Source organism: Schistocerca cancellata, chromosome 4 (assembly GCF_023864275.1).
Source record: "Schistocerca cancellata isolate TAMUIC-IGC-003103 chromosome 4, iqSchCanc2.1, whole genome shotgun sequence".
Lineage (NCBI taxonomy): Eukaryota > Metazoa > Arthropoda > Insecta > Orthoptera > Acrididae > Schistocerca > Schistocerca cancellata.
The window spans coordinates 584,259,856-584,271,944 of NC_064629.1; the positions used below are offsets into that span (position 1 = coordinate 584,259,856).

A 12,089-nucleotide genomic window follows, 5' to 3' on the forward strand; every position below is an offset into this window, starting at 1 on the left:
AGAAAATTTAGTATTGTAACCATTTTCAGCAACTGTAGTTGTATATATCGAAATTATCTGCAACCAGCTGCATGAAAGAGATTTAATTTCCTTAACCGACTTCAGGCCTTAGTGTGGTTTTCACAAGGCTATACAGAAAAATCAACCACAAATAAGTAGAAGTTAGGTAAGTATATTAACATTAAGGACGAAAAACTTGAAAATTAAAAAAAATTTAAAGATAAAAATGATGCATACTTATAACTATCGCATTATTTGCGAGTGCCAACAATAATCTGCATGCAGCATATTTCCGTGGTCCTAAAGAAATACAAGAGCGATAAATAATACAATAATGAATCCATTAATACAACAAGAGGTCGTACATGCTTACACGTGGTTCATTGTGCCTGTGAAAAAATAATATGAAGAAGCTAAACAAGTGCAGAGATCATTCTAGAACTGGAGATAATCAGCTTATGACATGCGTATCTTGAGGTTGGTATCAGGGTGGGGGTAAAAGTACGATAATATAATAAAAACAAACGCTACAAGCTATAGTTGTCGTAAGGTATAAACAGAAATGTAAGTGCATATAAGCAACGTAATAAGTAATACATAAAAAACTAACGATAAATAATTAAGTTAAGACCAACGACAAGTGGCGTTATGGATGGGAAATTTGGGAACTTATCTCCAAACAGCTGTTGTGTGGTTAGTAGCAAGCTAGCAGGGAATCTCTCAGCAAAAGCAAAGTGCGAAGCGTATCATGGGGCTGGAACCCATGACTGGAGTTACGTGGAGGGACAATTCTCAATCACTGGCTAATGTTAAGTGCAGGAAAGTGACTAAAGCGGAAAAGAAGCGTGGGCACAATTATATTAGAGTGACATAGCCAGTACTGGAATATACACAAGTTTCAAGTTTTATGCCAAGTGAATGGTACTATAAGTTTTAGAACACATTGATGAACTTGTGCAAGGGTTTTCAGCAGAGTGGTAGCAGGAAACACGACAGCGCAAACAGCACGCAAGACGCACCAAGGGGCGAGGAGCAGTAGCTGAAGTAAATGGAGAAATAATTCCCAGTCAGTAGCTGAAACGAAGAGTCAAAAACAATTATAGGAGATGGAAACATGGGCACCGTTGTATACTTTTGTTACAGCGCAGAAACTAGTTCAGAAAATACATTTTCCTAAATACACTTCGTGAAGTAAATATAACTAGCGACAGTCACATAAGTTGTATGAAGTAAGTAAAATAAGTTTGACTATCTGACCGTGAATGATTAAAACGCTTATTAACCGTAAACACTACTTGTAACTATAGAGTAGAGCATCTGTAACTTCACGCATAGAATATCTACCGGGTGATCAAAAAGTCGGTATAAATTTGAAAACTGAATAAATCACGGAATAATGTAGATAGAGAGGTACAAATTGATACATATGTTTGGAATGACATGGGGTTTTATTAGAACCAAAAAAATACAAAAGTTCAAAAAATGTCCGACAGATGGCGCTTCATCTGATCAGAATAGCAATAGTTAGCATAACAAAGTAAGACAAAGCAAAGATGATGTTCTTTACAGGAAATGCTCAATATGTCCACCATCATTCCTCAACAATAGCTGTAGTCGAGGAATAATGTTGTGAACAGCACTATAGAGCATGTTCGGAGTTATGGTGAGGCATTGGCGTTGGATGTTGTCTTTCAGCATCCCTAGAGATGTCGGTCGATCACGATACACTTGCGACTTCAGGTAACCCCAAAGACAATAATCGCACGGACTGAGGTCTGGGAACCTGGGAGGCCAAGCATGACGAAAGTGGCGGCTGAGCACACGATCATCACCAAACGACGCGCGCAAGAAATCTTTCACGCGTCTAGCAGTTTTTTTTTTTGTTTTTTTTTTGTTCTAATAAAACCCCATGTCATTCGAAGCATGTGTGTCAGTTTTTACCTCTCTATGTACATTATTCCGTGGTTTATTAAGTTTTCAAATTTATACTGACTTTTTGGTCACCCGGTATATGTCATGGTTTACATATAGCTAACCACATGCAGCAAAAATATATCAATATATCATCACATGTAGGCTGTAAATGGTTTAGTATCTGCAATAATAAATTGTTAACTACCTGCCAATGGAAGTGACTAACCACTTAGAACTGAAAATGCTCCACTACTTAGAACTATAGATGATCTGCTTACTAAAAATCTGTGCAAAGATGTTAAAAAAACCTACTAAATGTAACAGGTGTACCAACAGAAAAAGGTGGACTAATTGTAGCGGTGAGCAGCTGTTTGAATGTAACTGTATATAGCTAACTAACAGCATATAAATTCAAGCTATAGTGTGTCAAATACTACTAAAAATTTACTGGCAATAAATAGCAATTAGTGACCATCTGAATATAGCCAACAATACAAATCATTAAAACTAGCGTACAGATCGCAACCTACTGACTGCAACTTACTGAATGGATATCCAAAGAAGTATTTGTAGTAGGGACTGTAACTTATCAAATGACAATATTTTACGTATGAAACTTAATAGGTTCATATAATTACCTATCTACACCTAGACAATGCAGTTAAATCTGGGGGTTGGGGGTGGGGTGGAGAGGAGAATTGGGGAAATTGTGGAGACGAGCACTAAGTGCCTGATATCGATTAAGGAAATAAATTTATTTTATGCAGCTGGTTGATGATTATTCCGTCGTATTATAAGAGAAAGTTAGAACGAAAAATTCGAAATAAATGTCAAACGTGTTTGGCGACTGTACATCTAATTTAAATATTGGAAGTAGAAAGGTGCTTAATTTTTTTCAATACTTTGTAGACTTGTGGTAACTGGTACTCACTCGTTGTGTATTTTTTAAACGGGAGCAGTTGATACTGGGGCCCGCCTGGATGGCAGTGCGTGTTAGCACGCCACTTCCGGAATTCGGGAAAGCGCTCTAGCCCCACATGCTTAACGACGATAACGGGTGTACCGGCCAGACTGGATGTGGTTTTTGGGCAGTTTTCCACGTCCGGCTAGGTGAATATCGGGATAGTAACCACGTTCCTCCTCAATTAACGGTTCGCATATACACACATCAAAAAAAGTTTTGCATCACCCCAGTTTCCAGAACTCCTGAAGATAGACGTTGCCTGTGGATATTGTATCACAGACAAAGTCCCGTTGATTGTTCAGAGACGTCACTAAAACCGCCCAAAGATGTAAACAACCATGCATGGGCAGCGCCTATTAGACGGAGCGGGCCCGACAGCCGATCAGTTCCAGTCATTCCACCAGGAAGGAGGTACACGGCTCGAATGGTTCAAATGGCTCTGAGCACTATGGGACTTAACATCTGAGGTCATCAGTCCCCTAGAACTTAGATCTACTTAAACCTAACTAACCTAAGGACAGCACAAACATCCATGCCCGAGGCAGGATTCGAACCTGCGACCGTAACGGTCGCGCGTTTCCAGACTGAGGTGCTTAGAACCGCTCGGCCACAACGGCCGACTACACGTTCTCTTCACCGATGAGTGTCGCTTATGCCTTCAACCGGAAAATCGTCAGAGACGTGTTTGGAGGCAACCCGGTCAGGCTGAACGCCTGAGACACACTGTCCAGCGAGTTCAGCAAGGTTCAGGTTCCCTGCTGTTTTGGGGTGGCATTATTTGGGGCCGACGTACGCCGCTGGTGGTCATGGAAGGCGCCGTAACGGCTGTACGATAACTGAATGCCATCCTCCAATCGATACTGCAATCATATCGGCAGCATATTAGCGAGGCATTTGTCTTCAGGGACGACAATTCGCGCCCCCCATCCTACAAATCTTGTGAATGACTTCCTTCAGGATAATGACATTACTCGACTAGAGTGTCCAGCATGTTCTTCAAACATGAACCCTATCGAACATGCCTGGAACAGATTGAAAAGGACTGTTTATGGACGATGTGACCCACCAACCACTCTGAGGGATCTACGCCGGATCGCCGTTGAGGAGGGGGACAATCTGGACCAACAGTGACTTTGCAAACTTGTAGATAGTAAGCCACGACGTATACAGGCATGCATCAATGGAAGGGGATGTGCTACTGGGTATTATAGGTACCGGTGCGTACAGCAATCTAGACCACCACCTCTGAAGCTCTCGCAGTATGGTGGTACAACATGCAATGAGAGGTTTCCATGAGCAATAAAAAGGACGGAAATGATGTTTATGTTCTGTAGTCCAATTTTCTGTACAGGTTCCGAAACTCTCGGAACCGAGGTGATGCAAAACTTTTTTGATGTGTGTATTTAAAAAACGTCCGCACTCCTTCACATGGGGTGAAACTACATTCAGACAGATGGGGTACACAACTTTCGTCCCGAGTGCGTTACAGGACGAGGAGGTGATTGGGGTGGGGGAGGGGGTAGTGGTTGCGCGACAGGAAGGGCATCCATCCACCCTCTACCACTAACAGTGCCAAATCCCGTAGCTAAAATGTGACCCCGTGCAGATATGGAATAAAGGGCAGGAAAAAAAGGAGGAAGAAGCGGTCGTTGACGGGACTTTGGCCTTGAAACTAGTTGTGGCCAAAAAAGTGAAGAGCATCTGCGGAACAGTTATTTCCAAACATATTACCATTCTCGGACCAGAAAAAAATCTCTATGAAGAAAATGGAGTTTTTATTTAGTTCTAACTTTTTTTTTCAATAGTAGCGACTGTTAAAGCCACAGATGACCATGCTAATGTACTGTGAAGTTACCCATTCAGACTCATTCCACTGCTGCAAGTACAGCGAGATATATTTTAGCCGGTTATGTTGGCGCTGAAAGAATGCCAGTAATCGCTCTTATCTATGACTCTACGAGGAATAGTGAAGCCAAGATGTGATAAGCTACTCTCTAAGGAAAACAGGTCTATGAACTCAACTTCAGTATGTAGCTTTCCAGAAGTAATAGTAACAGAAATTCAAGAAGGCTTCGCTCAAAAACAGAGAGTGTACGAAGTGAATCTCTCATGGGGGACAGCCACAGTTTGCCAATAGACACGGAGAGACATACAGAACATGGTACTGTTCCATTTCCAACAACAGCCCAGTTTGCAAACATTTTACAGACGTGGCAGTATTGCTGATTAAAGCAGAGAGTTAACTGAGCTGTGTGTCGCTTGTGTGCCGGCAGCTTCTGACATGCTGATGTCGGTGTACCTGGCGGTGATTGGATGGCAGGACGTGCAGCTGCGGGGCGTCTACCACCGCGCTGCGCACTCCTGGACCACCTCCTGGCTCTGCACTCTCTCCGGCATGCTCGCCATGACGTCCTCAGAGGTCAAGTATGCACTCACTCTACCTTCAGTCATCTCTGTCTCGCCTTTACAGTTATGGGCAACGGAATTACCTGGACCAATGAAATAGAGCATCCTTTTCAATTATTATTCATTCTGTGAGACAAATGTAACATTGTTACACGATTATGGAACATACCATTACAGTGAGTGAATAGTAATTAAATGCAAAGAAAAAATAATTATATTAAATCGCATGTGTAAAATTAAACAGACTGCTGGCCATTCCGGCCACTGTGGCCGAGCGGTTCTAAGCGCTTCAGTCCGGAACCGCGCTGCTGCTACGGTTGCAGGTTCGAATCCTGCCTCGGGCATGGATGTGTGTGATGTCCTTAGGTTAGTTAGGTTCAAGTAGTTCTAAGTCTTGCGGACTGATGACCTCAGATATTAAGTCCCATAGTGCTTGAAGCCATTTTTTAACTGCTGGCCATTAAAATTTCAGTGCTATCAAGGCGACGTATAATAAACATCAAACTAACATGAGCTATCCTGGACAGGTAAACGATTACTATTTTATTGCAACAGCACAAAGTAGGTGGGAGTAACGTGTCTACGTTCTGTACAAAGGGTGGACACAAATAGTCTGAAAAGCTTTTAATAGTGTTGCAGGGAAGACTGTGCCAAGAAATAACTGCTAAGAAAAAATCGGTAAGTTGTGCCATTTCCGAGTTAATTAGCATTGAAGTTAGCCAATTAGGCCGTTGCGCCAGCAAATTCAAGCGGCCCGCCAGATTTAATTACTGTCAGTTTTTCCCATAGCGTAGATGATAGCGCACGAGACTGCTCAGCTTTAGATTCGGGTTCGATCCTTACTACTGTCCCATGTCCAATTTTTGTATCGCTGTCTCATTCGGTTTTAACAAACCAAACGAAGAACACGTTTGGTGACACCTTTTCTATCGGGCCACTTGAATTAGCATGCGCAACAACCTTATTGGCTAACTTCATTGCTAATGAAAATAAATGTTCAAATGTGTGTGAATTTCTAAGGAACCAAACTGCTGAGGTCATCGGTCCCTAGACTTACACACTATTTAATCTAACTTATGCTAAGAACAACACACACACACCCACACACACACACACACACACAAACACACACACATGCCCGAGGGAGGACTCGAACGTCCGGCGGGAGAGGCCGTGCAATCCGTGACATGCTACCTCAAACCGCGCGGTCACTCCGCACGACCATTGCTAATGAACTCGGAAACGGGGCAACATATCGAATTTTTTCCTCAATTATTTTTCAGCACAAACTTCCCTGTAACACCCTTACAAGATAATCACATTGTTTCTGACCACCCTATGTAAGAAAAGATTTAGCAGCGGACTTCATAAGGAAATTTCATTTGAATGTTGTTTCTTTTTGAGAAGATCGTGGTTTTTCATCTTGTAAGAAAGAGAAACGTCTGCCAGTACGTGCCAGAATTCGACAGTGGCACGATCGTCGGCTATCGAGACTGCAGTTTGTTGCTCCGTATTATTGTTGCTAGCGTTCCGTCGGGATTCCAATGCGAAATCGTCGTATCCAACGCCATGTAGGATCTCGACGACCCCACGTAACTACGGCCCGTGATGACACACATGTTGTTCTTTTGGACGCACAGGGTCGTACAGCCACGTCACGTACCTTGAGTCACAAAATGGTCTTGTTCGAAGCAACGCAAGTACCCACAAGGAGAGTGCAGCAACGTCTGGAGCACCACAAACTGTTAGCACGGCTACCTTTGATGCGACTTTCTTTGAAATGGTAGCAGTGAGAGGCGCACCGACAGTTGTGCATCCAACGACGACAATGGACACGGGAGTGTCAACAAGGCCTGTTTTCAGATGAGTCTCGGTTCTGTGTACCTCTGTGGAGGTTCCGAAGAAAACTAAAATCGATACATTATATTCGTTATTGTCATGTGGACCCATCGCCTGTCGTCTTGGTGTGAGGTTCACTCTTAGACAGAAAGCCTTGCGGGAAGGCGGCCGCCGCACTTTCTAAGTCCTCGTCGCTCACGACGTGGGACAAATAAACAGGCTATATATTTTAACACCCCACCCGTTGCTTATCTGGTTTTGGTGTGTGTTCACCCCAGGTAATTGACTAACAGATCAATAGAGAGTGCAAAACTGCCGCAATGTCGGATAACGCAAAGAAAGTAATAAGGCCCTATGACTCCTGATTGAACTGCGGTGGCAGTGTTGACATTAATTGATTCAGAATTGATCCCTTTTAATTAAAAAGGGGTGCACATTGTTGTTATATTCAGCTATTGAACACCAGATGCAAATGTTGAACATAAAATTAATTAAGAAAGTGACTTGGGATTTCAACTACTTGATTGAAAACAGATGCAGTCGATTAGCACAGATTTGTTTTAACTCACGACCTTCAATCATCACATTACATGACTCTTCTAACAGGCAGTGGTAATAAATTGTGTTTACGTGGAGTAAAGCGTGATAAATCAAAAGTAATTCCTATTGACTGACCCAGGCGTAATGCGAAGTGCGAGAAGAATTCTACAATACACGGCCCATGAAACCATCATGGAAACTTTGCCGACGTGATCCTAAAATTAATCAGCCAGAGCGGGTGCAATATCACCGAATTCAGCGTGGCGGGGTGGCATCGTTGTGAGGACGTCGACCAGCCTCGTGGTGCTGCAAGGCTGCGCTCGTCTATTCACTCCTAGCTATCTTGCTCAGTACATAGCTGAACCAAAACTTTCTATCTCTGAGCTCAATCGTTCCATTTGCTAAGTCCTAAACTGCAGAGATGCTCACTCTTTCTCAGGCAAGCGGAGTAAAGAACGCCACGTCCGCACTCTAGGCAAGCTGGGAACAGAAGACCTCTACTGAGACTTCTCCCAGTCTGCTCTTCACCTCGGTTTCCCCTTCCAGCAAAATCACTTAGGCCAATTGCAGCTCAAGTCGCGTTAATTATGCGTCGATTCCCAGCGCCGATCAATGCCTGCTCTGGGAAGTGAACAAATTCCCACAAATTTTTCCTTCCTCTCAACTTCTGCTATTTAGCTCCTCCCAGGCCACCCATTAAGGTTAGCGTCTTCACAAAACACCAATTTTTTCGGAATTCTGACTCCCAGGAGAGTACTTCAAATTCCTTGGTCCTATGTTCCCATTGGAGGCTGGCGTATTTCATTCTGTCGCTCTTCACGTGATTTACTTCAGACTCTGCAGACCGTGAATTCAATGTGAAGTTGCTATAGTCACGAACACGCATATTTTGGCCTCTGTTGACCGCTCCACCGTAGCTTTGCGCGGCTTACTCGCATGTTTCACTGAAAACGGGACGACGGACATTTATCAACAGGCATCTGCTTCCCAGTACACCAGCATGGGGTCAACCACCCACTCACTGTCACTCATTTTAAGCCAGCTGGAAGCTGCACCCTGTTACCGCTTTCTCAGAGCTTGAGCCGCCCTAAGCTGCCTATTGTCGCTTCCCTTCGCCGCTCCCCAGTTGGCCACAGTCAGCTCTGTATACATCCCTAGGATAAACTAGCCTCCAGTAAATCGACGCGCTTCCACAAAGTTTTCATGTCGTGTGAATTACTTTAAAACCATCAACCGACATTAATTATTTCAATACGTCCGTACTATACTCTCTACAAGATGCATTGCGCCTTGTCAGTCATTTTTGTTCAGCTCTACTGTTTGCTCAACGTGAGTTAGGTAATCTTTAATGACTTCATGTAAGGGGCATAGTTCTTGCCATCTTACAATATGAAGATGGTATCTGTTCTTTTGGACATGTCCGAAAGAACAGATACCATCTTCATATATATATAGTTAAGACTCACCGGGCATTTGACCATCTTCTTCTGTGCGGTTGCACCAACAGTGCCCAAACTCTTACGGGAATCAGCGGTAAAGCCGCGAGTAATGAGTGTGATGGGCAGAGGCACTATGAATATAGTGCGGGACAATAAGTTGGGAATGTGGGTCTCACGGGAGGCGTGCCAGAGATAAGTCCCTGCAGTTGCACTATCCTCTGTGACCTCGGTGGCTCAGATGGATAGAGTGTCCACCATGTAAGCAGGAATCCCGCGTTCGAGTCCTGGTCGGGGCACACATTTTCAACTGTCCCCGTTGACTTATATCAACGCCTGTATGCAGCTAAGGGTATTCATTTGATAGTAAGTAAATAAGCTGGCCACGCTGATAATTAATACTCTCACAAGGGAATGGTCCGACCCGACATGTCTAAACCTATCTGAAATTATTTGTACACACAGAATGCACCGAAAGAAACGCTACGTCAAAATCTTAGCTGCTAAGGCACCCTACAAGTATTTTTTTGAAATGTTAAAAATTGTCAAATTTGTAGCTCGTGTGGTGGCTAGAGAAACGTACACCCCAACTACAGCTGCAAATATCGCATGCGCACACGGCAGGTACATAACATTCGTTCACAGAGCGTCGGTAAATAGATAACATGGCACAACGCGATCGTAGTTTGTAAAGCGAATTCTAGTTTTCGTTGATGGTTTCTCTGACACAGTTGTTTCCAGTTATTGTTTACTCGATTTTCCAACTCTTTTAATATCCACAATAATTAGCAGTTACCTTTGTGATATTGCTAACTGTTAACAATGGAGATAGTACTAAATTTATTTTCTTTGTGTTTTCCTCGTATATAATAGCAACTGTCTTTGTGCATGTTCCAGAGTTTCACAGCAGTGTGGAGTCCAATTAATGTTTTCAACCTTGCATAGATGAAATAAGAAAATGTGGTATACAACCAAAATCACCTAATCCTCCCGGCGGGGTCAGGGATTTTCTCTGCCTCGTGATGACTAGGTGTTCTGTGGTGTCCTGAGGTTAGTTAGGTTTAAGTAGTTCTAAGCTCTAGGGGACTGATGACCATAGTCCCATAGTGCTCAGAGCCATTTGAACCATTTGAACCTAATCCTCCTGAGCGTCCCATTCTGCTCTCTTACGATGTCTAATGACTACTGAGGTCGCTGAGATTGGGTACCTGGCAGTATGTGGCAGCACAATGCACCTAATATGGAAAACGGATGTTTTTCGGGGTGTCCGGATACTTTTGATCACATAATGTAAATTCATATCACAGTATCCTATTTAACAATAGAGTAGGTAGTATGGACTCCTCACTGCTACAGATAGCTATAAATTTGTGACCGCGACCATCGTTTACCATTGGTTCAGCTGCTGGTTGTAGTGTTGCGTCTATAAATGGAAGACAATGTTTGACAATTATTTTGTTCTGCTGCTGTTCGAATGAGTTATGCCAACGGATAATTTAGGGTTTCTTTTAGCATTTAATTAAACAGCTACGTAAACTATCATGGAAATTCCGGGTAGTCAGCTGCATGTTTCACTTGTGATATTCGGTTTCGAACACAGTTCGTAAGTCCATTGGCATCTTCGTTCCAGCACCTCATGGGACCAGGCATAGTTTCTGCTTTACGAATGCCAAACAACAACATACAAATAAAGTCGCTGGTAAGATTGGAAAGAACTATGAGTGACATGGATTTGGATTATTTTCATCGGTGAGGGATCAAAGAAGAAAAGAAACGAATGCAGTGAGCAGGCTAGTTATTATGCATTATACGTATAGAGCTCAAGGTGAAAGACGTATGAATGCGCAGAATTACACATTGTCCACATTCTGCGTTAATGAACATAATTTTCGATTTCTTCTCTTCTGAATCCTCAAATGAACTGATTACTGCGTGGCACCATATACACTCCTGGAAATTGAAATAAGAACACCGTGAATTCATTGTCCCAGGAAGGGGAAACTTTATTGACACATTCCTGCGGTCAGATACATCACATGATCACACTGACAGAACCACAGACACATAGACACAGGCAACAGAGCATGCACAATGTCGGCACTAGTACAGTGTATATCCACCTTTCGCAGCAATGCAGGCTGCTATTCTCCCATGGAGACGATCGTAGAGATGCTGGATGTAGTCCTGTGGAACGGCTTGCCATGCCATTTCCACCTGGCGCCTCAGTTGGACCAGCGTTCGTGCTGGACGTGCAGACCGCGTGAGACGACGCTTCATCCAGTCCCAAACATGCTCAATGGGGGACAGATCCGGAGATCTTGCTGGCCAGGGTAGTTGACTTACACCTTCTAGAGCACGTTGGGTGGCACGGGATACATGCGGACGTGCATTGTCCTGTTGGAACAGCAAGTTCCCTTGACGGTCTAGGAATGGTAGAACGATGGGTTCGATGACGGTTTGGATGTACCGTGCATTATTCAGTGTCCCCTCGACGATCACCAGTGGTGTACGGCCAGTGTAGGAGATCGCTCCCCACACCATGATGCCGGGTGTTGGCCCTGTGTGCCTCGGTTGTATGCAGTCCTGATTGTGGCGCTCACCTGCACGGCGCCAAACACGCATACGACCATCATTGGCACCAAGGCAGAAGCGACTCTCATCGCTGAAGACGACACGTCTCCATTCGTCCCTCCATTCACGCCTGTCGCGACACCACTGGAGGCGGGCTGCACGATGTTGGGGCGTGAGCGGAAGACGGCCTAACGGTGTGCGGGACCGTAGCCCAGCTTCATGGAGACGGTTGCGAATGGTCCTCGCCGATACCCCAGGAGCAACAGTGTCCCTAATTTGCTGGGAAGTGGCGGTGCGGTCCCCTACGGCACTGCGTAGGATCCTACGGTCTTGGCGTGCATCCGTGCGTCGCTGCGGTCCGGTCCCAGGTCGACGGGCACGTGCACCTTCCGCCGACCACTGGCGACAACATCGATGTA

The 12,089-nt window shown here is 44.2% G+C and overlaps 1 protein-coding gene across 1 annotated transcript in view; it reads left to right on the forward strand.

The window, feature by feature from the left end:
* The window catches only part of LOC126183839 (relaxin receptor 1-like), an 847,723-nt gene that overhangs the window by 737,910 nt on the left and 97,724 nt on the right, over positions 1-12,089 (forward strand). The window contains exon 15 of the mRNA XM_049926099.1: positions 5,152-5,297. Within this exon, the coding sequence (XP_049782056.1) occupies positions 5,152-5,297 (146 nt within the window). The remainder of the gene's footprint in view (positions 1-5,151; positions 5,298-12,089) is intronic.